Here is a 26254-nt window from a genome sequence, read left to right as displayed (position 1 = left end):
TGGAACCTGGGGTTAGGTTCAGGCCCTAGAGGCTGGGATTTGTGGGGTAGATCAGACCTAAAAAGGGGCAAATAAGCTGCTGTTTGAAGACCGGCTGGCAAGACCTTTGGACAGGGGTGGGGATGAGGGTCCCAACAGGTGGGTAGTGAAGCACAGGGGCTGGAGAGATGGTGCAGCGGGGAGAGAGTTCCAGATGCTGAGCATTGAGCTGGGCTGTGATTTCCACAGGCAGGAGTTACCAGAAGTCCTGCCGTCTCACTGGCTCCCGCCCTGGCGTGGAGGAACGCAGAGCCCCTCTATGGGGCTTCCAGGGCTCTGCTACCTCACCCCAACTCCACCTGAAGAAAGAACCACATTCCAGCATAGCAGATAGTAAGATGAGTTTATGGAGGATGGTTGGGGACAGATTGGGAAGGTGCCAAGGCCAACAGTGATGAGTTTCCCACGAACAGACCAAAAGACGAGAGGGGCACAGACAGAGGGACAGACGAAGACAGAGGGACGAGAGCAAAGCAGAAGGGCTAAGAGACCCAGAGCCAGTTGCTGAGGCTGCAGATCCAGCTGGGCCCTGGGAACATGTGGGCTGAGCAGGTGGGAGGAGGGGTTCCACAGCTGGGTCCTTATGCAGGTGAAGCCCAGAACTGGGAGGGTGTTGGAAGCAGGGAGCCGAGGGGCTAAGGCTCTTGAGGGCTCCCCGGGGCTGTGGGGAGGGCCTGAAGATGTGAGGTTAGCAGCAGCTTTGGGGAGAATCTGGTCAAGCACCAGGTACCGGAGTGGGGCTCCGCTCAGCAGGGCTCCCGGGTCCAGGGCAGGCCCTCCACACCAACATGGTGCAATAAATCATTTCAAGTAGTCAGAATCAGGAGAAAGACCAGAAGCCACAGGCAGCAGGGCCTTAGGGAGAGGAACCGCTGCTGTCCGCTGAGTCCTCTCCCGGGCTCCAGCTAAGAATCTGCAGTCTGTCTGCACCGAGGTGGGGACCTGGTCCCTGCATCTGTGTGGGCATGCCCCCCCACAGTGCTGCAGCTGCTCAGACCAGTGCCAGAGCCTGCTCGGTGGGGCAGAAACAAGGCAGCATGGTGCCCACAGCATCCACGATGGCAGCCAGGTGCTCGTCCTGGGCTTGGGGCCCGCAAAGTTGCATGAAGTCTGCCAGGCGCAGCAAGTACTCAAGGTTGTGGCCCGAGAAACCGCGGCAGGCCAGGATTTGCATAGCAATGGCTTCCTCAGGAGCAGGGCCCAGGTAACCAGGATTCTGTGGGGTGGCCACATAGGCCAGTGCCTTGAGAGGCTGGTCAGGGGTCTCTTGAGGGTAGAAGGTCACTTCCTTGGTATCGTAGCCTCCAAGCACTGCTTCCCGAACGTTCAGGTACTTCAGCGCTTCGTTTACCTGCTCCCCTCGGACCTGGTATGCCACACCCCAGGTACAGCCCTAGGAGCAAACGTGGATTAGGATCAGTGGGTTAGGATCAGCAACTTGCTTAAGTAGTCCAGGACTGTGATTTCAAGGGCAGGGCTGAGAAGCCCATCTAAAACTATACTAAGCTCTTGGGGCTGGAGAGATAGTATAGCACTATCAGCTGTTAGGGCATTTGCCTTGCACACAGCCAACCCAGGTTCAATCTTTGGTATCCCATATGTTCCTCTGAGCACAGCCAGGAATGATTCGTGAGTGTAGAGCCAGGTATGGCTCAAAACAATAACAACACCAACAAAAAGAATATATCAAGCCCTCAATTTCCCTTTCTTAGCTGGGGAGAGCTGGGCTCTCACTGAGAGCAGGATCTTGAGAACCCCTGGTATCACCCAGAAACTTGCTATGAATGTGAATCCAGGCCCCCATCCTGATTCTAAAAATCAAAAATCCAAATTTTTTAGTCAAGAGTCTTCAAAGTATTCTTGGGCCTGCAGCTTAGTTGACCCCCTCCACGGTGGCCCAGGGGCTCCTCTCTCACAGGACACTTACCTCATGATCTTCAAGAAGGGTCACCACTCGGCCAGGCTGGAGAAGAGAAGCACATAAGATTTGGGGAAAGATAAATTAGAAACAGCTCTGCCATGTTTGCCAAAGAAAATGCTTATCAACCCAGCTGGGCAAAAGCCTCCAGGGAAAACCACTCATCCAAGAGAGAGTGGAGGGGATGAGGGAGAAATAAACACATGGCAGGGGGACCCAGGTTGGCAATCAGATATATTGATTAAGAAAACGATCCACTGGATCACAGACCCCTGCAGGCATCACAGTGATCCTCTGGGCACATAATTTTTTTTCCTTTTTGGGTCACACTCAGCGATGCACAGTGGTTACTCCTGGTTCTGCACTCAGGAATTACTCCTGGCAGTGCTCAGGGGACCATATGGGATGCTGGGAATTGAACCCAGGTCCGCCGCGTGCAAGGCAAACGCCCTACCCGCACATGAATTTAAGCCACAAAATACTAGACGGGTTTATCCCAGGACCATGAGGATGGGCCCCCCAAACCTCAGCCCAGTCTCCAGTTCCCAGCCCGCTGTCTCCAGGGGGCACTGCCGGATGGATGCTCACCATCTTGTCGCTGCCCCGATGGAAGGTATCTCCTTGCCAGAAACGGCGGCTATAGCCACGTACGAAGCCCACACGGCTGTCACTGTAGGCGAAGTCGGGCCTCCACACCAGAGAGCCATACCCGAAAATCCACAGAGCTTGGGGGTCCCCGTCGTCGTCGTCCTGGGGAGACTGCGCGGATGGTGAAGGGGGCGGCGAAGCAGCTGACGAGGCAAGCGGCGTGTCTTGGGGATCCTGCTTCATGGTGCCGGGCACAGGGACGGGCCCGGGCGGCCTCCGAGGCTGGTCTCCGGCGCGGGCACGGAAGGACCGACGGGCGCGCACACCTGGCCTGGCACCGCTTAGACGCTCCAGCTGAGTGGCCTTTGCTGGGACGCCCTTTAAACCCTCCGGCCGAGAAGCCCCGCCCACGGCAGCCAGCTGCCGCGGGGATTGGGGCGGAGCAAAACCCCTTTTGACCAATCATCTTCTTAATTTTCGGCCTGCTTAACCGCTCCGCCCTCTGAGTGGATAACAGAGGGGCCCGCCCCAGGCTCACCACGCTCGTTGATTGGTTCAACTTCACCTTTGTAGCAGACCGGCTAGAGTGATGCAACTCTGAGGGAGGGGTTTCCCCAGTTCCAGCATGCAGCAAGTGCTCCTTGAATTGCGTCAGGCGGTGGGCACTGGGCACGGGTCAGGCAAGAAGGCCGGTGTGCCCCCGGCAGCCCCACGGTGACCTAGGACTTTCACGAACCACGGCGCTCGGTTCCTAGACAGGTGTCTTTCCTGCAATCTCGGCGGGGCACCTCGCCTTGTCACTGCCCCCCGCAGGCAGCACGTACTCACAGTCAGTGCGGGACAAGTCCAAGCGACGCGCTATTGGCGGCGAGAATGCCGATCTCTGGGGCTCTGCCTTGAAGAAGCAGTACCCTCCGCATTCCGCACAGATGCCTCACACTTTGGACCCGCGTGAGCAAATGGAGAAACTGAGTCAGGGCTCGTTAAGGGGTTCTGCAGAGGCTGCAAGATTGAGTCAGACCCGGCGCCTGGACCTTGCGGGCCTCACGTGAGGGCTACGCCCGGAGCCAGGCTTTGGACCCCCGAGCCTACGTTATGCTCTGGGAGAGCCCATCAGAGCACTGCGAGGGACCGCCGTCACTTTGGCGGCGGTTGTGAGACCTCCCCGAGGTTTAGTTTAGTTCTGAGATGTTTGCAACGATTGGGTTAATCCTTAGGCACGCACAGAGGTGCAGGAGAGAGCCTCCGCCCAGGACAAAGAGGACCCTGTGAAGCTTGAGGGCTATGAGGAGCTCCCTTTAGTGCTGGAAGGTTCGCAGGCTGTTTGGGGTTGCCCCGTAGGCAGTGGTTTGGGCTGTCTCCTCGGGTATCTATCTAAAAAAGGGAAACAAACTACTAAAACCCTTCCCCTCCGAGAAGTGTGGGGAAAGGGGAGGGCGCTGCGAGAAGAGGAGAGAAGAGTGCTGACGGTCCTGGGTGAACCTTGTGGCAGTTTTACCAAAGGGCAATATTGCTTCGCTTCTATTCTAGTGAGACATTTATTTTTTGTTTTGCAGCCACATTCCTGGCAATGTGCAAGGATCACTCCTGGCAGTGGTCTGGGCCAGGAACTGAACTAGATCAGCGGGGTGCAAAGCAAATGCCTGCTGTATTATCCCTCTGGCCCTGTAATTAGATATTGAAACTAAAAATTAGCTGCACATTTATAACCATTCCAAAGGTATATGTTCTTTTTGGGGGGGGTGCAGGATTGGGTGAGGGGCGTGAGCCACATCCAGTGGTTCTCAGGGGTTACTCCTGGCTCTGCACTCAGTAATTACTCCTGGCCATGCTTGGGGAACCATATGGGATGCCAGGGATTGAACCCTGGTCGGTCACCTGTAAGACAAATGCCCTACCCACTGTACTATCGCTTGGCCCCCAAAGATGTATGTTCTAAGATAATATTCTGCAGTAGAAATGTGGTTCTATAGAATGTGTATAGCTAGTTCTTTTTTAAATAAAAGCTATATATGAATATGTATGAAAATCTGAAAAGCAACTCTAAGCATCTCAGGATATGACCAAAATCTTTCCAAAGTGTGAGTTTTCACAAGAAGTATGAAGTGCTTTTCCAATAGGATAAATAGGTTGTTCCTGGACATTCCTTCCTTTTTCCCCATTCCCCACATAACCTCCCCTCCTGATCTCCTGATCTGGCCCTCCCTAGCTGTGAGCATTTGAGGGAGATTAGCTGACCTCCCCTTACGTGGATAGTCGATGAAGCCTAAAAACTGGTACCAACTCTTTATTGGGAGTATCTGAATTGGCACAAACAACTCTGAAAAAGTCGCTTGGTGATATGAATCAAGAATCATAAAATGTCCCTGCCCTTTGACTCAATACTTCCATTCCAGGAAACTATTCAAAACAAGACAGAAGCCATCTGCCTTAAGATTTTTCAGTGTGCTGTTATTACAGCCAAAACAAAGAAAAACTACTTAAATATCCCGAAATAGCCCAATGTTTAAGTAAATTATGGTTAGTTCACAGACATATATACATATATACACTTACATATATACATCAAAAAACAAAAATATCCAGCAATAAATGACTTGTTACACATATTTAAATAGACATAAAATTACATCTAATCTCTGCAGCTATTAGAAATAAACTAATACCTGCCTTTACTTGATGTAGAAAACTGCTTGTAATATATAATTAAGTGAAAAGGCAGGTTATAAATCTGGAGAGACAGTAGAAGGGTTAAGGTGCTTGCCTTGTACCCAGCTGACCTTAGTTTGATCCCAGCCACTCCAGGAGTGATCCCTGAGCACAGAACCAGGAGTAAGCCCTGAACACTGCCAGGTGTCACACAAAAACAAAAAGCTATTTTTAAAAGCAGAATATAAAATAAACTTCTTTTTTTTCTTTTGATGCCAGAACCCAGATCTCATATGTACAAAACATACTCTACCACTAAGTTGCATCCTCAGCAAACTTTTCTAATTGTATCACCATGAATTTCAAAGTACGACAATGTTTATGAGTTTCAGATATATATTGTTCCAACACCAATCCCTTCACCAGTGTCCCCTACCCTCCACCAATGTCCCCAGTCTCACTTCCCTCCTTCTGAAGGCTGCCTCTGGCAGGTTCTCCCCTCCCTCACTGTCCCAGTGCTCTGGTGTTCCCTTCCCTAACTTAGCCCCTGTGCCAACCCCAGAGGCCAGCTTCCTACTGGAGACCAGTTCTGCAGCTCTTTGTTTCTATTTCCTTGGCAAACTTTTTAAGCTTAAAGACTGTGCTTCACATTTTTAAAAAATCTGAGGGTCCAGAGCCATAGCACAGCGGGTAGGGCGTTCGCCTTGCACGTGGCCAACCCGGGTTGGATCCCCAGCACCCCATACGGTCCCCCAGGCACCACCAGGAGTAATTCCTGAGTACAGAGCCAGGAGTAATCCCTGAGCATCGCTAGATGTGACCCAAAAAAAGCAAAAACAAAAAAAAAATCTGAAAGAACACATTAAAATGCTCAAAATGAGGGGACTGCAGAAAGCACAGTGGGTAGAGCACTTGCCTTGTAGGTAGCCAACCTGGGTTTGATCCCCGGCACCCCACTTAGTACCAAGAGCCACCAGAAGTAATTCCTGAATGCATAGCCAGGAGAAGCCCCTGAGCATCACTGCATGTGGCCCCCAAACCATAACAAAACCCCCAAAAAAAGTGCTCAAAGTGACCACCTCTGAATAGCAGGAGGATTACAGGAGACATGCACTTTCTTGTTTATTCATCTAGATCATCTAAGATTTTTTTAGAAGAACCTAAGCCATGTATACTGAGAAAGAAAGATAAAAGTTTAAGCCATTATGAAAACAATGTAGTAAAAACTGCCTGTGATTGCATAGTAAGAAGAAAAATTGCAAAATATGAGCAATCACGTGCATTATAATTAAGACAATTAAAACAAGAAGATACATGAGGAAAAGGAAACACAGGCCCCATATACTAATGACACATGCATTGGCCTATTGAGAGTGTGGCTGATTCTTCTATCTTCCAAGGCTAATAAAATATAATTTTAATTTTTGTTTTTGTACCACTCTTGGTGGTACAGGGAGTACTCCTTGCTAAGTGCTAGGAGGTCACTCCCCGTGGTGTTCAGGGAGATGTGCTGCTGGGGATGGGACCTATGGCTCCTCCATGCAAAACCAGAGGCTCAGCCCATTGAACCATCTCTTTGGCCCCAGAAGGTAATTGTTTTGTCGTCGTTGTTGTTGTTGTTGTTATTATTATTATTATTGCTTTTTGGGTCACACCCAACGATGCTCAGGGGTTACTCCTGGCTCTGCACTCAGGAATTACTCTTGGTGGTACTTGAGGAACCATATGGGATGCTGGCAATCAAACCCGGGCCGACTGAATGCAAGGCAAACACCCTACCCGCTGTGCTACTGCTCCAGCCCCTATTATTATTATTATTATTATTATTATTATTATTATTATTATTAATTTATATGCTATGGCAAGCATGTATAGCAGGTAGGGTTCTTACTCTCATGCAGCCAACCTGGATTCAATCCCTGTGAATGAATGATCTCCCGAGCCCACTAAGAGTAACCCCTGAGTACAGAGTCAGGACTAAGCCCTGAGCACCACCAGGTGTGGCCCAAATAACAAAATAATTAAAATAATGAATGAGAGCCGTTTACTACTAGTAGTGAATGGAATATAGCCAGCAGTTAAGTATTTGCCGTGCATGACTGAATCCTTGGTTTGATCCCTAGCACCACAATTAAAACAGTAATTAGAGGGGCCCTGGAGTGATAGCACAGTGGGAAGGGGGCTTGTCTTGCAAGTAGCCAACCCAGGTTTGATCCCCAGAAACCCATATGGTCTCCTGAGCCCACCAGGAGTGATTCCTGAGCACAGAACCAGGAGAAAGCCCTGAGCACAGCTGGGTATGGTCCCCAAACAAAACAAACAAACAATGTAATTAATGGATTTTTGGTGGTTAAGAGTTGAATAATAGTATCACCTAGGGAACATTTTCTTTTCTGTTTTCAGCAGACTGGACACAGCAAAATTAGTCACCCGCTCACATTGTGGCAAGGGAGGGAGTGGTCTGAAGGCAGGGGGTCTAATCCAGCGGCTCTCTGCTGATAGCCCCTCTACATTTTGCCTCACACACACCTGGGAGATCCGGGTTCATCTCTGAAAGCCCAACATGGAGGCCACAATGAAGGTTTTCCAGAAAAAGTAGATAGCAGTGAGGTTCTTAGGAAAGGCAGGGCCCACTGGGGTTCAGGGGAAGGGATATCCTGCAAGACACAGGGATAGCCTGGACCCTCTGGAGCAGAGATAACACAGTAGGTAAGGTGCCTGCCTTGAGTGCCACTGACCCTTGCACCACATGTGGTCCCCTGAGCATCTCCGGGAGTTATCCTTGAACATAGAGCCAGGAGTAAGCCCTGAGCACAGCTGAGTGTTGCCCATCCACCCTCCAAAAAATAGCAATCTCCACAAAAGTTGGCCTAGGGGTCTGTACCTGGGGACATTTCTTGCCTGTTTCTAGCCCTTGTCTTTGTTTTATCATGCCAGGAACTGAACCAGCGCCGTGTGCATGCAAGGCAGGTGCTCTGGGAATGAGTTCCATTCCTGGCCGGGCCACTCCTTGCTTAGCTTCATCAACTGTTTCTCCCTCTCACTTTGGTTTTGGGGGCCACACCTAGCGGTGCTCAGGAGCTAGTCTCTGCTTTGTGCTCAGGTTGCTCCCGGCAGTTCTCAGGAACCATCTGGAGCCAGGCAGGGATGGATGCACTCAGCCAACTGAGCTATCTTACCGGCCTTACTTCCATCTCCTTTGTGGGGAAGATCCCAAAGTAAGCTCCCACCCCCTTCAACCAGTTCTCTCTCACACTTGCAAAAACTGCACCATCTTTGCTCCCAAAATGCCCCCAGGGAGGGGCTGTGACACCAGGCCCACAGGGGAACCAGCTTATCAGAGATGGGGGCACATCTCTGCCACCTGCAGAGAAGCACGTGACTCGCCCTTGATGCCCAGGTGCTGTTGCCTTTTCTATACCTTTCCCAAATTAACCGTTCCTGATGACTGCCTCCCACAGTCACTTCTCAGTTCCTTATCATCTGTCCTACTCACTTCTCCTCCTTGTCACCACAATCAAATCCTGGCATGAGGGAGATGAGGCTCCCTGAAATAAGGGAAGGGTGGGATTTGAGATCTGGGGGCTCATGATAACCAACAAAGTCGTTGTGTGAAGTCTTCAAACTGTTGTAGGTGGAAGAAGTGACTCCCCCTAGAGGGAAGTGGGTCCCCAGGTGGGTGACTCATGAATAATGTTGTAGGTCACCTGACTCCTGGCTGCTTTGCCAGGTGTTGCAGGTGACTTATGTGACATGGGGAGGGAGGGAAGGGAGCCTGAGAAAGCAGAACTTCCACCTCTCTGTTCAACCCACCTTGGTCTGTTGGATAACATTGGATTGTCCTTTTGCTCCTCCCTCAGGGAGCTTACGTTTATTGAATTATTCCCACAACAGTGCCCCTGAGACACACCCAATTCCATCAGGCTCTAATAATCCTATATTGCTTTTCTCCTTCCTTTATGTCATTTGCATGGTTTATTCAGCAATGTCCTTTTTGTATAGACACAGGAAGACCATTGATGCTATGCTTTGCAACATAGGAGTTAATTGACTCCAAATAATATTAACTCCTGGGCATCCATCATATTTACCTGACTTGAGCCCCAGTTGCACTTACTTCCTAATACCCCCCAAAGGAAGGTCCTAGTGAGGGACAAGGATGGACCCAGGGCAAGCTATAATCTACCTTGACATCAGAAAGGGACAAGGTAAGTGCCATAAGAAGTATAATAAGTTAAGAGCACAGTCATGGAACAAACTCTGCCTTCACCCAAAAAGAAGTAACTGAATAAGGACCCTGCTGGGGTTAGAAAAAACTAACCGTATAGAGCCAGGGATGGATGCACTCAGCCAACTGAGCTATCTCACCTGCTTTACTTCCATCTCCTTTTTCCTGTGGGAAAGCTCCCAACAGTAAGCTCCCACCCCCCTCAACCAGTTCTCTCTCACACTTGCAAAAACTGTACCATCTTTGCTCCCAAAATGCCCCCAGGGAGGGGCTCTGACACCAGGCCCACAGGGTAGTAGTCTGAGATATATAGCGAGATGTCCCCAGGAAGAGCCAACATTTAAGCTTAATATATCTCTTACTATGTTCATATAAAATGACTAGAAATATTATAAGAAGTAAATTTACTATGATTGTTTAAGTAGAGGAGAAAACAACCCTCGATGGAATCCCACCTTTGAGTGGATCTCCTAGTAATCTAGAGTGCTGAACCTCAATGAGATCTTGTTCTTGAGTTAATCTCCTAGAACTTCCCCTAAAGGAGGGGCTTTACCTCTGTTTGTTGTTATGACAATGTTCAACCCCACCTGTGTGTACCCCACCCTTCATGCTTTCTATATAGCTATGCTGTAAGGGGAGAGAAGGGACTACAATGGAGACTATGATGATGACAAGGAAAAGAGGAAAAGTTATGCTGCAAGGGAAGAGGTCGAACTATGCTGGGGAGAAAGGAAGAGAAATGACTATGCTGTAAGGAGAGAGATTGAACTATGTTGGGGAGGAGCACTGTAGCATGTAGCACTGTTGTCCCGTTGTTTATCGATTTGCTCGAGCGAGTACCAGTAACATCTCATTGTGACACTTGTTACTGTTTTTGGCACACCGAATATGCCATGGGTAGTTTGCCAGGCGCTGCTGTGCGGGCGGGATACTCTCAGCTTGCTGGGCTCTCTGAGAGGGTCGGAGGAATCGAACCCGGGTCGGCCGCATGCAAGGCAAACATCCTACCTGCTATGCTATCCCTTCAGTTGGGAAGGAGAGAGAAATAAACTGGCTAATAACAAGCCAGGGCCCTATTTCTTCGTTCCTCTGCTCCTTCATCTGTCCGTTGCCATGGGCTGGCTAGGGAAATGGTTCTCAACTGTAGGATAACATTGGGTTTGTTCTTTCAGCCTTGCTGCAGGGAACTTCCGTTTATCGGGTTACACCCAACACACTGCTCCCAAGTCACTCCCATTACTTTGTTTATCTGTAAACTCTTCTCTGCACCCCCTTCCCAACCAGTTAATTACCTTTTCCCTAATCAGATTCTGTTAGCTTGTAAGATCAGATCCTTCTAAGGACTCTGAACTTGTATTGTAAGTTAGTGTCTTTTGCATAGTTTACCTTAAAGCAATGTCCTTTCTGTATGGACCCAGAAAGACAGTTAATGTTATGCTCTTGTAATTTAGGAGTTGATTGACTCTGAGTAATATTTACTCCTGGACATCTACTTTCTCGACTCAGTTGCCCTTAGTTCCTAGCATCCCAAAAGCAGCGTCCCAACAAGGGATGGAATGGATCCAGGGCAAGCTGTGAGCTACCCTGGCATCGAAATGGGCCAGGCCAAAGTGCCACAATACTCAACTATAAGTTGAGAGCATGGTCATGGACAAATGCTGTCATGATCCAAAAGTAACAACTAGATTAGCACCCTGCTGAGGTTAGGAAGATTAACCTGGCCTGAGGACTGTGGTCTGAATATATAGTGAGATGTCCTCAGGAAGAACCAAACTTTAAGTTTGATACATCTCTTACTATGCTCATACATAATGACATTGCTAGAAATATTAGAAGTAGGGGCTGGAGAGATAGCACAGCGGGTAGGGCGTTTGCCTTGCACACGGCCAACCCGGGTTCAAATCCCAGCATCCCATATGGTCCCCTGAGCACCGCCAGGGGTAATTCCTGAGTGCAGAGCCAGGAGTAACCCCTGTGCATCGCCAGGTGTGACCCAAAAAAGCAAAAAAAAAAAAAAAAAAAAAAGAAATATTAGAAGTAGATTTACTACAACTATTTAAGTGGATTACTAGTTGAGGAAAGAAGAAAGCGACACACCCTTGTTTGGATCTCCTAGTAATCTGGAATAATCTCCTTAGATAAGATTTTGTTCCTTTTTTTTTGGGGGGGGTCACACCCGGCAATGCACAGGGGTTACTCCTGGTTCTCTGGTTCTACACTCAGGAATTACCCCTGGCGGTGCTCAGGGGACCATATGGGATGCTGGGATTCGAACCCAGGTTGGCCACGTGCAAGGCAAACGCCCTACCCACTGTGCTATCGCTCCAGCCCCCAGATTTTGTTCTTGAGGAGTGGTCTTACCTCTCTTTGTTGATTTGTTAATGTTCTGACCCACCTTTGTGTCACTACCCTATGTGATTGCTATATAAACTAAGACTGTGGAAGTAAGGATGAAACACAGAAGCAGAGCACAAGGCGAAAGAGAATCAGGGAGTCATCAAGCCAGAATCAGGGGAATGAAAGAGCACAAAGCTAGTGAGAGTCAGAGTCAGAAGTAGGGGTCAAAGTCAGAAGTAAGAGACAGAGTCAGAAGTGAGAGTGAGGGGGCTGGAGAGATAGCACAGCGGGTAGGGCGTTTGCCTTGCACGCGGCCGACCCGGGTTCAATTCCCAGCATCCCATATGGTCCCCTGAGCATGGCCAGGGGTAATTCCTGAGTGCAGAGCCAGGAGTAACCCCTGTGCATCGCCGGGTGTGACCCAAAAAGCAAAAAAAAAAAAGAAGTGAGAGCGAGAGGGGCTCCGGAGAGAGAGAAGCAGAAGGGGAATGGAGATTGGAATAAACTGCAATTGATACTGACCAGCCTGGTTTTCCTTCCTTTCTTCACCTACCTATCGCCATCGACCTCCCCTGGGTGGGGGACATGGTGTGAGACTGCCAAACTCGGGCGGCGGGAGAGTGCTGCTGCCCCTTTGTGAATACACACTCGACCACCACCAAATGCTCCGTCCCCACCCGCCCACACTTTCTTTTGAAACTCATGTTGGCCAACCAAGAAAGTGTCGGGGTAAGTCAGGACTGCTGGGGTAAGTCTGCTACAAGCACCTACATCCTCCCCGCTCCACGAGGCAGCTATGCCTGATGCCCACTTAATCTATACATTGCAAGATCAGGTCCGACCACCTGAATTTTTTAGGAGCTGGAGATGACTCAGCCTGGAGCAAGGAATTGCTCTTTGCAAGAAAAAGAAAGCCCATTTTCCAGGAACGCTGCCTTTCAGACAAGAGTTTCAGAAGAAGGGGGTCAGAGAGATAGTACATTGGGTATTGTGTTTCCCTTGCTGACCTGGGTTCAAATATCGCCACCCAATATGGTACCCTGAGCACCACCAGGAGTGATTCTTTTTTTTCTCTCTCTTTCAGCTTTTTTTGTTGGGGGTTGGGAGGGGGTCACATCTGGCTATGTTCAGGGGTTACTCCTGGCTCTGTGCTCAGGAATTACTCCTGGTGGTGCTCAAGGGTACCATATGAGATGCTGGGGATTGAATCCGGGTCGGCTACATGCAAGGCAAGCACCCTCCCTGCTGTCCTATTGCTCTAGTCTCAGGAGTGATTCTTGAATGTAGAGTCAGGAATAACCCCTGAGCAGTTCTGGATGTAACCCAAATACTGACCCACCCCCAAGACAAAAACAATAAGGTCCCTCTTCTGTTTAGTTGTTCATGTGCTTTTCTAGGGTGACACCCCTATCCCTTCCCTTTGTTGTGAGAATGTGGGGACAGGCCTACCTACCCTTATGCTACCAAGTTTGCCAGAGCTCACATACTTTGTGGCTCCAGGAATCCAGGTATCAGTGCTATCGTCATGGGGATAGTTCCAGGGATCAAACTCATGGCCCAACAACTGATCGCCACTCGGCTCCCCCTGAGATTTTTGGTTTTGTCAGCTTGTTTTTTTGTTGTGGGGGCCACCCATGATAGTGCTTGGGGCCTACTTCTGGCTCTGCTCAGGGGTCACGGCTGGCAGGGCTCAGGGGACTACATGTGATTCGGGAATAGAGTCAGTGCTGGCCAACTGCAAGGCCTTAAGCCCTGTACTCCCTCTGGCCCTATTTTTTGTTTTCCATTTGTTTTTTGCAGTGCTAGCAATTGAACCCAAGACTTCATACCTAGGAAGTTTGGACCCTCACCCCTGGCCCTGAACCTCACCCTAGCCCTCTCATTTTCACACAAATTTTCACTTTTCAGAGTAGAGCTATGTTTCTGATTTATAAGAAACACAGGTTTGGTTTCATCCTGCTCCTGGCACACAGCCCTAAAAACACTGAAATTCCCTAAGTGATAAGTGTGACAAAAGAGTCTTTTGTTACGCAGAGTAAATTCCTACCAACCACACCTGAGTTTATTTTCCTGAAGGGACTTTTGGGAGAGCCTCTAGGGCCTGGGCCTGGTTGCCAGGGACGTCACTTGTAAGATTTGAGGGTTGAAATTTTCAACTACATCTCCCAGATGTCTGGGCCCAGGAGAGAAGCGAGGCCAGAGGTTGAATTCCATCAGCAGGGCCAGAGGCTTAACCGCTCACCTTGTCTTTACACCAAAAGCTCCATGGGGCTGGAGCAATAGCACAGCGGGTAGGGCGTTTGCCTTGCACGCAGCCAACCCGGGTTCAATTCCCAGCATCCCATATGGTCCCCTGAGCACCGCCAGGAGTAATTCCTGAGTGCAGAGCCAGGAGTAACCCCTGAACATTGCCGAGTGTGACCCAAAAAGAAAAAAAAAAAAGGCTGGAGTGCGGCATTTCCAGAGAAGACAGCAATGGTCCATGCTCTTCCTATGTCCTGCCTTATGATGTTTTATATCTGGCTGATCCCAGCCTATCAAGCTTCAGTAATAAACCACTCATCTCAGAGGTAAGCTATGAGTTGTGTCATACAACATGTCCTGAGTTGTGAACCACTCCAGCAAACGCATTAAACCAAGGGGGAGGGTACATGAGACCCTCCAATATATAAGGGGTGGGAGAGGCTACTCAGAAACACAAGGATTCCCCTGGACTTGCACTTAGGGGGCGGTTGGTAGGTCCGAACCTCAAATCTGTAGAACCAGATGCTATCTCCAGAAAGGACAGTATCAGAATTAAGCCGTATGATACTCAAGTGTCAAAAAAAAGCTTGATGTATAAAAACGCTCACATTAGGTGTCAGAAGGAGGGTTGAAGGGGAGAGTGAAAGTGAACGAGACAGGAAGGAGCATTTCCTTCACCCTATTATCCCACACGTGTCAGGGGAGCACTTTCAGCTCAATGGCAAAAGCCGCCAGCCGTCTCGCCTTCCACTCCTCCCTTGCAGTTCACAGACTATTTCAGAAAAATAAGAGGCTAAAGTGTGTGTGGGGGAGGGGGGAGGTGTTTATTTGTTTTTAAAACAGAAAGGATTAGAATCTGCTCCAAGCATACTATTTTGGGTTGTTGTTGTTATTGTTGTTGTTGTTTGTAGGGGGGCCTCCCAGAAATGCTCAAGGGCTACTCCCGGCTCTGCACTCAGGAATCACTCCTGGCAGTACTTGGGGGACCATACGGGATGCCACATGCAAGATAAACGTCCTCCCTGCTGTCTATTTCTCTGGCCCTCCAAGCACACTTAATAAAATAGTGGCTTGAATGAAAAGAGTTTCCTGGGGCTGGAGAGATAGCACAGCGGGTAGGGCGTTTGCCCTGCACGCGGCTGACCCGGGTTCAAATCCCAGCATCCCAATATGGTTCCCTGAGCACAGCTAGGGGTAATTCCTGAGTGCAGAGCCAGGAGTAACCCCTGTGCATCGCCAGATGTGACCCAAAAAGCAAAAAAAAAAAAAAAAAGAGTTTCCTATGTATACTGGGGGTCAACAAATGTTTAAATGAGTAAATAGGGGCTGGAGGGATAGTACAAAAAGTAGCGCATTTACCTTGCACATGGGCAACCCCGGTTCAATCCTTGGCACCCTGCATGATCTCCCGAGCATCATCACCTGAGATCAGAGCCAGGAGTAAGCCCTGAACACTGCCGCATACGGGCCCAAAACAAAACAAAACAAAAACCAAATAAAATGAGTAAATAAAGTGATTCACATCTTTGAGGGGGTTCCCCTCTAAAAAGATTATCTTTTGGTGCTTTGCCTATGTGCAGGAAGCACCCACCAATACTCTAGGAAAAGTATGAGAAGAGGAGAGGGCTGAGAGAGATAACACAGTGGACTGGGGTTTGATCCTCACTACCCCATATTTTCCTCTAAGCATTTCCAGTATTCCCAGAGCATAGAGCCAGGGTTAAACCTTGAGCAGAGTCAGATTTTGCCCCCCACCTCCCTGGAAAAAAAAATATATATATATATGTATATGTATATATACATATATATATACATACATACACAAAACACCAAGAATGGGAATGGGAAGATAGGCTGGAGCAACAGTACAGCAGGAGAGGGGCTGGAGCAATAGCACAGGGGGTAAGGCGTTTGCCTTGCACGCGGCCGACTGGGTTCGATTCCCAGCATTCCATATGATCCCCTGAGCACCACATGGGGTAATTCCTGAGTGCAGAGCCAGGAGTGGTCCCTGTGCATTGCCGGGTGTGACCAAAAAAGAAAAAATAAATAAATAAATAAATAAAATAGTAGAGCAGGAGAGTACTTGCCTTGCACATGGCCAACCTCCTATTCCATTCTCTGCACTGCATAATTCCCCCAGAACTTTCCAGAGTGATCCCTGAGCATCACAGGTGTGGTGTGGTCCACAATGAAACAAAACAAACAAGGGCAGGAAGACAGAGTTGCTGAAGCCCTTAATCAGAGTCACACAAAAGCAGTGACGCTCAGGTGTGACCAAGCTCCTTTGAGCTGTGTGAGAGGAGGGTAAATGCACTTTCCTTCCCTTTTCTTTCTTTTCTTTTCTTTTCCTTTCTTTGCTTTGCTTTCCCTTCTTTTATCTACTCTTCTTTCCTTCCCTCTTCTCCTCTTGTATGTTTTGGAGCCATGAATGTGGCTCAAGGGGGATCCAGGGCTACACCTGACTCTGTGCTCAGGGATCACTCTGCTGGTATTAGGGAGACCATATTTGGCACCAGGGGTTCCATCCAGAGCTGGGGGGATGCAATGCAAGAGTGTGAGCCCCTCTACTATCTCTCCAAATCTCCCTTCCATTTTCGAGTTTCTGAGGAGGAGGGACGTACGAACTGTCCAAACAAGGTGACACACTCCTGCAAGGTCATATCATCTCATCAGGTTGAGGTCATGTCTGGATTTATAATAGACAAGATACCCCTTCAATGAACCCCAATCTAACAGTGATAATGGGTTATACTGGAGAAATGAGAAAGAGGTTTTACAAACCAGTTATAAAAATATTATAATATTGGGGCTGGAGCAATAGCATAGCAGGTAGGGCGTTTGCCTTGCATGCGGCCAACCCGGGTTCGATTCCCAGCATCCCATATGGTCCCCTGAGCACTGCCAGGAGTAATTCCTGAGTGCATGAGCCAGGAGTAACCCCTGTGCAATGCCGGGTGTGATGCAAAAAATATAGTTATAATATTACCCAATCACATATTGGATAGTTGTATGAAATGTGAAATCACCAGAGGCCGAATGTGTCAAATCAACCATACATCATGTCCTGTTCAGAATGCCAATTACCAGAGGGCATATGTCTTCAAGGATGTCCATGATTTTGGATATTGTGGGAAAAAGAAACGTTTTTCATACCCTGGAGCCTGCATCCAAATGGGCGACAGAGCTGAAGCAGGGCCAGAGAGTAGGAGTACAGTACAGGAGTAGGGCACTTGCCTTGCACACAGCCCACCCTAGTTTGATCTCCAATCCAAGCCTGACAAGTGGCTAATCTTCTCATTGCTTTTCTCTTGCCTTTTGAAGTTGCTGCCATCAAAGTGGAATCACATTAAAAGAATTGAATTTTCCTTTCAGAGAATGCCCTCACCTACTTTCTTGCTATAAAAGTTGTGGCATATGTGGGTGAATTTCAATTAGGGGTTTTCGGTTTTGTTTTCAATTGTTTGTAATGAAAGGAGGGGAAGGAGGAAAAAGGAAGAAAAGAAGGAATGAAGGAAAAAAGGAAGGAAGGAAGGAAGGAAGGAAGGAAGGAAGGAAGGAAGGAAGGAAGGAAGGAAGGAAGGAAGGAAGGAAGGAAGGAAGGAAGGAAAACAAAAGGAGGGAGGGAGGGAAGAAGGGAGAGAAGGAAGGAAGGAAGGAAGGAAGGAAGGAAGGAAGGAAGGAAGGAAGGAAGGAAGGAAGGAAGGAAGGAAGGAAGGAAGGAAGGAAGGAAGGAAGGAAGGAAGGAGGGAGGAAGGGAGGGAGGGAGGGAGGGAGGGAGGGAGGGAGGGAGGGAGGGAAGGAAGGAAGGAGGGAGGGAGGAAGGGAGGGAAGGAGGGAGGGAGGAAGGGAGGGAAAGAGGAAAGGAAGGAAAAAAGGAAGGTAGAAAGGAAAGAAGGAAGGAAAAAGAAAAGAAAGAGAGGGAAGGAAGGGAAGGAAGGAAGGATTGTACAGTGGGTAGGACACTTGCATCTCCAGATGTGTGACCTCCCCGCCCAAAAAAAATGAAGGCAGTGTTTGGATCTTTATGGCTCCCTGGCCATAAATGGGGTAATTTGTTCTTTCTTTTGTTTGTCTTTTGAATCCTGGGATCAATCCCTGCCCTACAGGGGATAGCAAGATAAATAATCAGGGATATGGGAAACTCAAGTTATTTGGGGGCTGGAGTGATAGTACAGTGGGTAGGACATTTGCCTTGCATGTGGCCAACCCCAGGTCCAGTTCCCAGCATCCCATTTGGTCCCCCGAGCACTGCCAGGAGTAATTTTTGAGTGCAGAGTCAGGAGTAACCCCTGAGCACAGCCAGCTCTGCACTCAGGAAACACTCCTAGCAGGCCCGAGGGACCATACGGGTTGCTAGGAATAGAACCTAGGTCGGCTGCATGCAAGGCAAGTGCCCTACCCATTGTATTATTGCTCTGGTCCCCCCCCCCACCTTTTTTTAAAAAATGTTCTTTCACCCACCTTAGTGTGTTCGAAATGATTCAAATTATGAATTTCCATCAGTGGGGAGATATCTATGAAACTGCTGAAACAGAATCCCAGAAATCTAAGCTTCCAAATTCATAGGGGGACTGTTTTGTCCCTAGAGGTCTGAGGACATATTCTGTTAGTTCCATAGGACACTGGCAGCTGCCTTCATCCCCCTGACTTCTGAGCCATAAGGGATATGGCTCAACAGTAGTTCATATTTGTCTACATGTATGAGACCCTGGGTTTGATCCCCAGCACCACCACCACCAAAAGCAACAAAATAATAATAATAATAATAATAATAATAATAATAATAATAATAATAAATAATTATAGGGTCTGGGAAATAGCACAGCAGTAGGGTACATGCCTAAAATGTCCCTGGTCAGGGATTTATTCATGACACCACATGGTCTCTAGAGCATCATTGGGTGCTGCCTGGAGAACCCCCCGCTACTGTCAGGGTGTCTGGGTGGGCCCCTCCACCACAAGGTCTGAGCAGCGTAGCATCCTGGGGTCCTTGCATTGAACTGCTAGCCTGGTTGGCTAAGAATCACCAGTGGAGCTCCTGGGCCTCCTAAGCACTGCTTTGGAAACCAAAAATAAAAAATAAAAAGAATTCTAAACTTGTAAAAGCCATCAGACTCCTGTCACTCAAAAATTGCCCTTGGTTCACTGTCTATTGTCAATGCCCTCTTTTGGAAATTATAAACTCACCCCCACCCCTATGCGACCAGTAGATCAATGTCTGTCAGTTCACAACCATCTGTTGAGCCCTCATTTTTTTTTAATTCCAGCATAACATCTATTGCAAATTTCTATTTTATGCTCAAGGCTGTCATCAAGGCAAGAAAGCCCCCCACCCCACCAACCACATGGCCGATCTCTGTCGAGAACCTGGTGGTCAAGGGGATTTGGAAGAGTTCTCAGAGGAAGTCTTGATCCCTGTTAGAAGGGACCTTAGCAAGTACTGCAGACTACACATGCCAAACTAGAAGGTACTGAGCCTTCTTGATCACAGGTAAAAAAGGTTCCACCTAGCAGCTGGTCCCACACAGACACTGGAGACAAGTCAATCAAGTTGGGTAGTCAGAGAAGAAGCTGACATCCACATAATTCTGCACCCATCGAGCCACATTGGGACTCCACACTCAAACTCCCTTTCCCCTTCTTGCCTTCGCTCAGGCATTGCCCTAACAAGCCCGTGCATGCTTCATCCACATCCCACTGGCCATTGCTAAAGGCAGGGCATGATCTCAGATGGTTGCCTTTGCCTTTATGCGGATTCTGTAGCTTGATCCATCACAACTCCTTGCTTCTGAGTTTCTGGAGCGGACTAAAACCTCCTCCTCTATTTCTTTGTCCACACTCAGTGGTGTTCAGAGGTTACTTCTAGCTCAGTGCTCAAGAGCCCAGGATCAAACTCAAGCCTCCTGTGTGAAAAGCCTGTGCTCTGACCTACTGAGCTATCTCTCCAGCTCTGCCCCTGTTTTTGTCTTTTTTTTTTCAGACTCCCTAACCTCTGGCTAACCCCAAATCCAGTGACACTTGCATCCCAGTTCTTTTTTGTTCTTTTTTTTTTTTTTTTTTTTGCTTTTTGGGTCATACCCAGCGATGCACAGGGGTCACTCCTGGCTCTGCACTCAGGAATCACCCCTGGCGGTGCTCAAGGGACCATATGGGATGCTGGGAATCAAACCCGGGTCGGCCTCGTGCAAGGCAAACGCCCTACCCGCTGTACTATTACTCCAGCCCCTACATCCCAGTTCTATCCAGAGAATATAATCAGGGTCCAAAGAGATAGCTCAAAGGTTTTAACACATGCTTTGTATGCAGGGTGCTCGGGTTCGATATCCAGCACCCACAGTCCCCTGAAACACCTCTAGGAGTAACCCTAGGTACAAAGCCAAGTGTAGAAACTGAGCAACACTGACTGTGACCCAAATACAAAAACAAATAGTGTAGGGAGCCATTTTACAGAGCTTGGCTCTTATCGTCTAGTCAAGGGGAGACTGCTTGGGATTCCTGTGATCTTATTTCACCATTTGTGTCTCACTAGCCAACGCCCATGCCTGATTGGCATTCTACTACTGTTCCTATGGGGGTCCAAGCATGCATACTATACCATCCCCTCCCAGCAGAGAGGTATAAGTATTGTAACTGCGGTAGAATAAACTCTCTCTCTCTCTCTCTCTCCTCTTCCTCCTCCTTCTGGCTCTGTGTCTGTTCATTCGGCTGTGTCCCCTCCTTAGCTCCACGAAGGGTCCTCCCTGCTGCACAGGATGGGACCCCCACACCAAATAGGAAAACATAAAATAATATAACCAGAACATAAAGACAATAGCAAGAATAAAACTGCCTGTGTAGTGACAGAGCCTCGGGCTTTACTGGTCTCTGTGCCGTGACCTCTTCCCAACGCTCTGACAGATACAGCAGAATCTACTGCTAAAGTAATGGCTGCCGCAGAAATATCCACGGTTCACTGACTATTCACAATACCAAGGTGGCTGTAGGCCTTGACTGTCTTTTTATTTTTGGATATCACTGAGAAGGGCTTGGGGACCACTCCTGGCTTGGTGATCAGGGGACTATGCAGTTCACAGCTCAATCCTGGGACTCCTGGATGCAAAGCCTCTGCTCTGTCTAGCCCATTGAACTATTCTCCAAACCCTTGACTGTCTTTTAAGCAGGGAGATGTCTGTGTTATAACCTACAACACCTGCTGCATCTGGTTAACGCTTCTGGAAACAATAGAAACTCAGTGTCATAAGATCACTGAGTGAGCTATCTGGCTTAAAAGAGTGAGGCCTGGAGCTGGGGCCATAGTACAGTGGTTAGAGCACTTGCCTTACATGCAATAGATCCAGATCCAGGTTCGATCCCTGGTCCCCTGAGCCCTACCAGGAGTAATCCCTGAGCTCAGGGCCAGGAGCATACCCTGAGCACCACAGGGTGAGGCCACCTACCCACCAAAAGGTGACACTGCTTGCCTCCCTCCTCACTCCTACTGCCGGGTTCTGACTTAAATACTCTGTGTACAGGAAAAACTGTCAGAAGTGGTAGTTAGGAAGGATAATGATGCAATAATTGTTTGGGGGCCACAAAGCTTAGCCAACTAGGGCCCAAGGCCTTAAATTCTGTTTTCAGACCACACCCCATTGTGCTCAGGGATCACTCCTGGAGAAGTTCAGGGGACCACGTGCAGTGTTGGGGTTCAAACCCAGTTCAGTCATGTTCAAGGCAAATGCCCTACCTATTGGGCTATCTCTTGAGCCCCTTAGATTTTTACCATAACTCCCATGCTGAAGAATCTGATTGATGGCTGAATATTAAAAATTGAAAACACTGGACCTGAGCGATAGTATAGTGAGTAGTGTTTGCCTTGCACACGGCTAACCCGGGTTCAAGCCCTGGCATCCCATGTGGCCTCCCAAGTACCACCAGCAGTAATTTCTGACTGCAGAGCCAGGAGTAACCCCTAAACATCGCCAGGTGTGACCCAAAAATCCAAATTAATTAATTAATTAAATTAAAATTTAAAAAATGGGGCCACAGACTGGAGAGATGGTACAATGGGTAGGGCACTTGCCTTGTACACAATTGACCCGGGCTCAATCCCCAGCACACTATATGGTCCTTGAGTGGCACCAGAAGTATTTCTGAGTACAGAGCTAGGAGTGACCCCTGAGCATTTTCGGGTATGGCTTAAAAGTCAAAAATCACTTCACTTCACTTGTCATCCCATTGCTCATCAATTTGCTGGAGCAGGCACCAGTAACGTCTCCATTCGACTCTGTCATGTGCTAGTGTAGCCCAATGGTGTCTGCTTGCTCCAGGAATACTAAGAGCATCAAGCCGTTTGTTCATTGTCTTGACAAAGAAGTCTGACCATCTCATAGGTGGGAAGCCAGACATTCTTTTGATGTCCCATGGAATCCAGTCGGTAACAGCTCTAGTCCAGTGGTTGTCTCCAAGTCGCATTATATGTCTGGCCCATCTGATTTTTGATATCTTGGCAAACGAGGCAGTATCCCTGATCCTCATCCTCAATGGAGGTCAAAACTCCATGATACTCCAAGCATAGCTCTTTTGATTCCTCTTTGGAAGACCCGAATAGCGTTCTCATCCTGTTTTCATAGGGGCTAGGTCTCTGAGGCGTGTGTTAGTACAGGAAGAACTGTGGAGTCGAAGAGATATGGCTGAAGCCGGAGGTTCTTCATCCTCTTAATAACTTCTTTGATGCTCTTGAAGGCATTCCACACTGATCTCTTCCTCCACTTCACATAGTTCTGGTGCCAAAGTGGTTCGTCATGTTGAGTTCTCGACCCAGGTATACACAAAGTTGCTGCATTCAGAGATGTTCATTCCATTGAGAACAAATGGAACGTCAGGAACTATTTCGTTTCTCATGAACATTGTCTTTGTGAGATTCAGTTGCAGTCTGACCTTCCCACACTCACGGTCAAAGTCAGCCAGCATTCGTGCCATTTGGCTAATGTTTGGTGTTATATTAGAATGATGTCATCAGCGAAGTGAAGGTGATATAGTTGCCGACTGTCTATCTTCAATCCCATTCCTTCCCATTCCAGTCGTCGCATGACGTTCTCGAGGGTGTCACTGAAGAGTTTCAGTGAAATATCACCCTGCCAAATCCCTCTCTTTACGCCGATGATCACTTCCTTGTAGAATGGTGAGATCCCGGTAGTGAATTGGTAATACAGCTCACAGAGGACCCTGATGTACTTTTTTTTTTAACATCAAAAGTGAAAAAAAAAAATAGAGCTGGGAATGACTCCCACCCCAAGCACTGAGCTGGAGTAACCCTTCAGAGCATCCAAAAAAGAGGAAAAAAATGAAGAAAACCCGTGCTAAAATAGAATCATTCATTCTTGATACCACCCAGTCTTAATATGTAACCTAATGCAGCTTCAGAGTCTCCAAGAGAGGAATGTAATCTTTAAATAATCAATCCCTAGCGCTGCGTGAGTGAGGTGATCTCCATGAGCACCCCCACCCACCTCCTTTTCTGGTATTAAAGTGGGTGCTTTTACGGGGTTTTATCTCTTTTGCACTAGAAAAAATTTTCCCCACCCTTTTCCTGACTATAAAATCCTTCAATATGTACAAATTCTAACCTACTTGCTAGGTGGGGCACCATCCAATTCATAAATAATTTAATACAGTGAATTAGATGGCTATATTGGAGAATTGTGCATTATGCTAAGCCATATCCCCTGCCCTCGATTTTGTTCACTGTTATTCAGCTCTCCCTCCTTCCCCAGCTGGTCCGTGGGCCAACAGAGGGCTAGAATGGTGGGGGCTCTGCCAATTCCCGGGAGAGACAAAGGTGTTAGTGAGGTTAGGAAGCAGCTGGCTTGCAGGCTGAGTGAGAACTGCAGTGGGAAGCATTTCAAGGAGCTCTGTGGAAAGGAGAACATTATAGAAGTTCCTTGTCAGCCGGGTGGAAAGAAAGCAATGTGGTGGGGACTGTCTGTCAAAATAGTAAAGGGTGCAGGGCTCCAAGGGGGAGGTGAGTCTTGAGAACTTGGGGTCCCCTGGGGATGGAGAGATAGTATAGTATAATGAATAGGGCGCTTGCCTTGCATGCAGCCAACTAGACTCGACCCCCAGCATCCCTTATGCCCCTGGACCACCGCCAGGAGTGATTCCTTAGCGCAGAGCCAGAAGTAATCCCTGAGCATCGCCGGGTGTGCCCTCTGGGGTAGGGCGGGGTGGGGCGGACACAAAACTTGGAGTCCCACTGCCCTGGCTTACTGGCCCTGCTAGATGCTTCCATCTCCTAATATTAGCAAACCCAGTATCCTCTCCTTCCATTCCCCACATTCCCTGTCACTTAGGGAACAACAGTGGCACAGGGTGGCGAGAAGGCGAACCTCTTACCGTCGCACCCCTGAGCCACTCTGCGAGGGGAGAGGAAGTAGCACCGTGAGCATCCCTCGATTTAGGGCTGGGTCCTGGAGGGAGCTCTGCTCGACTAAGAAAAGCGGCCCCACCTGCACCAAAGCGAGGCTGACCCTGGAGCCGCGGACACTCGGCGGGCCCCCGCTCCGTGCGCAGCCCCGACGGCTGCGCAGCGCCCCCTGGCGCCCGGCTCCGGAGCCCGGACGGTCCCCTCGGCTCCCCGCGGCCACGGCCCCGCGCGGGCTCCCCGGCCGGGGGCGGGGGGCGGGATGGGGGCCGGCAGGAGGCGGGGCCAGCCGGCCCAGGAGCCTCCGAGAACGCGCGGCCTTCGGCGGCTTCCCGGCCCGGGAAGTGAGCCGGGGTCGGGAGGCCGCAAACAGGAAGTCGGGGCTATAACAAAGAGCGCGGGGGGCGGGGAGCCCGGGACCTCCGGGGCGCGCGCGGCGGCGGCAGGTGGAGGGCTGACCCGGCCAGCGCCGCGCACCTGCCTCTTCCGTCGCGGGGGGCTGGGCGGGCAGGGGTCCCCCAGCCCGCCGCGATGCAGCTGGGCCTGCGAGGGAGCGAGGAGGGCGAGGAGGGCGCGGCCGCCTGGGGAAGGCCCTTGGGACCTCCCAGGCGCATCCTCTCCCCGGGAGGGGACAGTCACAGTTCCCCGCGTGAATCACGAACATCCCCTTCCCGGAATGCGATGAGCCACGTGAGGCGTGAGGGCAGGCCCGCCCTGCCGAGCCTGCAAGCCCCACGGGAGAGCTGCAGGGAAGAGCGGGCTCCGTGGGGAGCATCCCTGTCACCTGGCAATAGTCTAATAGCCACATCTAGCGTGGGGTAGGAAAGGTAAAAGTCACTGTCCTTTTCCCACCTTCTGAAGACCCAACTGGGGAGTCCTGGCTGAGCCAGCCTGATGAAGGCATTCCTCCTCTTCTCACCTCCCAGGGGTCACTGGGTGCTCCCCAGCACCCCCATGCCTTCTGCACCACGGTGCTGACTAGAGGGAGTGAAGGAAGGGTCTCGCTTGTGAAAATAACCATCCTAATGACACATGGATATTCGCTAAGCTCTGGAAAGCATTTCATAGTGAACCTATAGCTGTTACTGGGCCCCCACCTTGACCCCTGGCTATGTTCAGCTAGAGTACCTTTGGGGTCTTGGGTTTACCTGTGAGAAGGGGCTGGACTGTCAGAATTACCTGGGAATTCAGGGCAGAGGAGCACAGGCTGCCCCTGTGACCTATTGACACCCCAAAGTGCCTGGCCCAGCTTGTCACCAGAGGTGGAGCTTGCCATGAGCTGGAGGTTGGAGGTACCCAGACCAAGTGTATGTAAAATTTCCCTCTAGCCCCTGAGAGGCAGCACCATGGCGTCCCCCCAGCTTTCAGGCTAGGGGAGCAGAGCTGGTGGAGAGGCTTAGCCAGCACCCCTCCAGGAGGGGCTGACTGCCCGTGCAGCCCAGCACAGCCTGGTGGTGTGGACGTGCGGGCCGGCGGGTGTCCTACCTGTCCCCCACATGGGAGCCTCGTCATCTCGCCTCTGCGTCCCAGCCCAGTTCCCCCCGCCCCCCAGGGCCCGGGAGCTGCTTTCCTGTTTCATTTTGGGCAGGAAGAGTGAGGTCGTGTTGTTCTTCCCCCTGCTGCCGGCCCAGGCTGTGGGAACGGTTCCCTGAATGCTTTCCTGTTTGATACCCTGTGTATGGGGGGGCGGGGGGGGGGGGCAGGGAGTGGGGAGCCAGGCGGAGAGTGCGCGTGCAGGCCTCTGGCTTCCGTGTCTCTGGCCTAGGCACCCGGGTCAGGGCGGGCGTGTGTGTGCACGCGCGCAAGGAGGAAAAGGGAGGGCAAGCAGCACTCTTGGACGCTATTGGAA

At 49.7% G+C, this 26254-nt stretch overlaps 1 protein-coding gene across 1 annotated transcript; it reads right to left on the bottom strand.

Moving 5' to 3' along the window:
* Nucleotides 1–365: 365 nt before the first annotated feature.
* Nucleotides 366–25917, bottom strand: CHAC1 (ChaC glutathione specific gamma-glutamylcyclotransferase 1). The gene is made up of 8 exons (XM_004609774.2): nucleotides 25891–25917; nucleotides 24883–24948; nucleotides 24491–24788; nucleotides 8691–8742; nucleotides 3084–3210; nucleotides 2546–2965; nucleotides 1967–2002; nucleotides 366–1432 (listed from the first exon to the last, which is right to left on the bottom strand). The coding sequence occupies exons 1-8, from the start codon at nucleotides 25915–25917 to the stop codon at nucleotides 1031–1033; spliced, it is 1428 nt and encodes a 475-aa protein (XP_004609831.2). The 3' UTR covers nucleotides 366–1030.
* Nucleotides 25918–26254: the final 337 nt, after the last annotated feature.

The sequence above is a fragment of the Sorex araneus genome, chromosome 3, assembly GCF_027595985.1.
Source record: "Sorex araneus isolate mSorAra2 chromosome 3, mSorAra2.pri, whole genome shotgun sequence".
Classification (NCBI taxonomy): Eukaryota; Metazoa; Chordata; class Mammalia; order Eulipotyphla; family Soricidae; genus Sorex; species Sorex araneus.
This window is presented reverse-complemented; position numbering and strand designations above follow the sequence as displayed.

Coding starts and splice junctions, on each gene's coding strand:
- CHAC1 (XM_004609774.2), bottom strand. CDS start 25,917: ATGACGAGGCTCCCATGTGGGGGACAG. Junction 2,003..2,545: donor ATCGGGGCAGCGACAAGATG/GTGAGCATCCAT, acceptor TCTCTTCTCCAG/CCTGGCCGAGTGGTGACCCT. Junction 1,433..1,966: donor CCCTTCTTGAAGATCATGAG/GTAAGTGTCCTG, acceptor GTTTGCTCCTAG/GGCTGTACCTGGGGTGTGGC.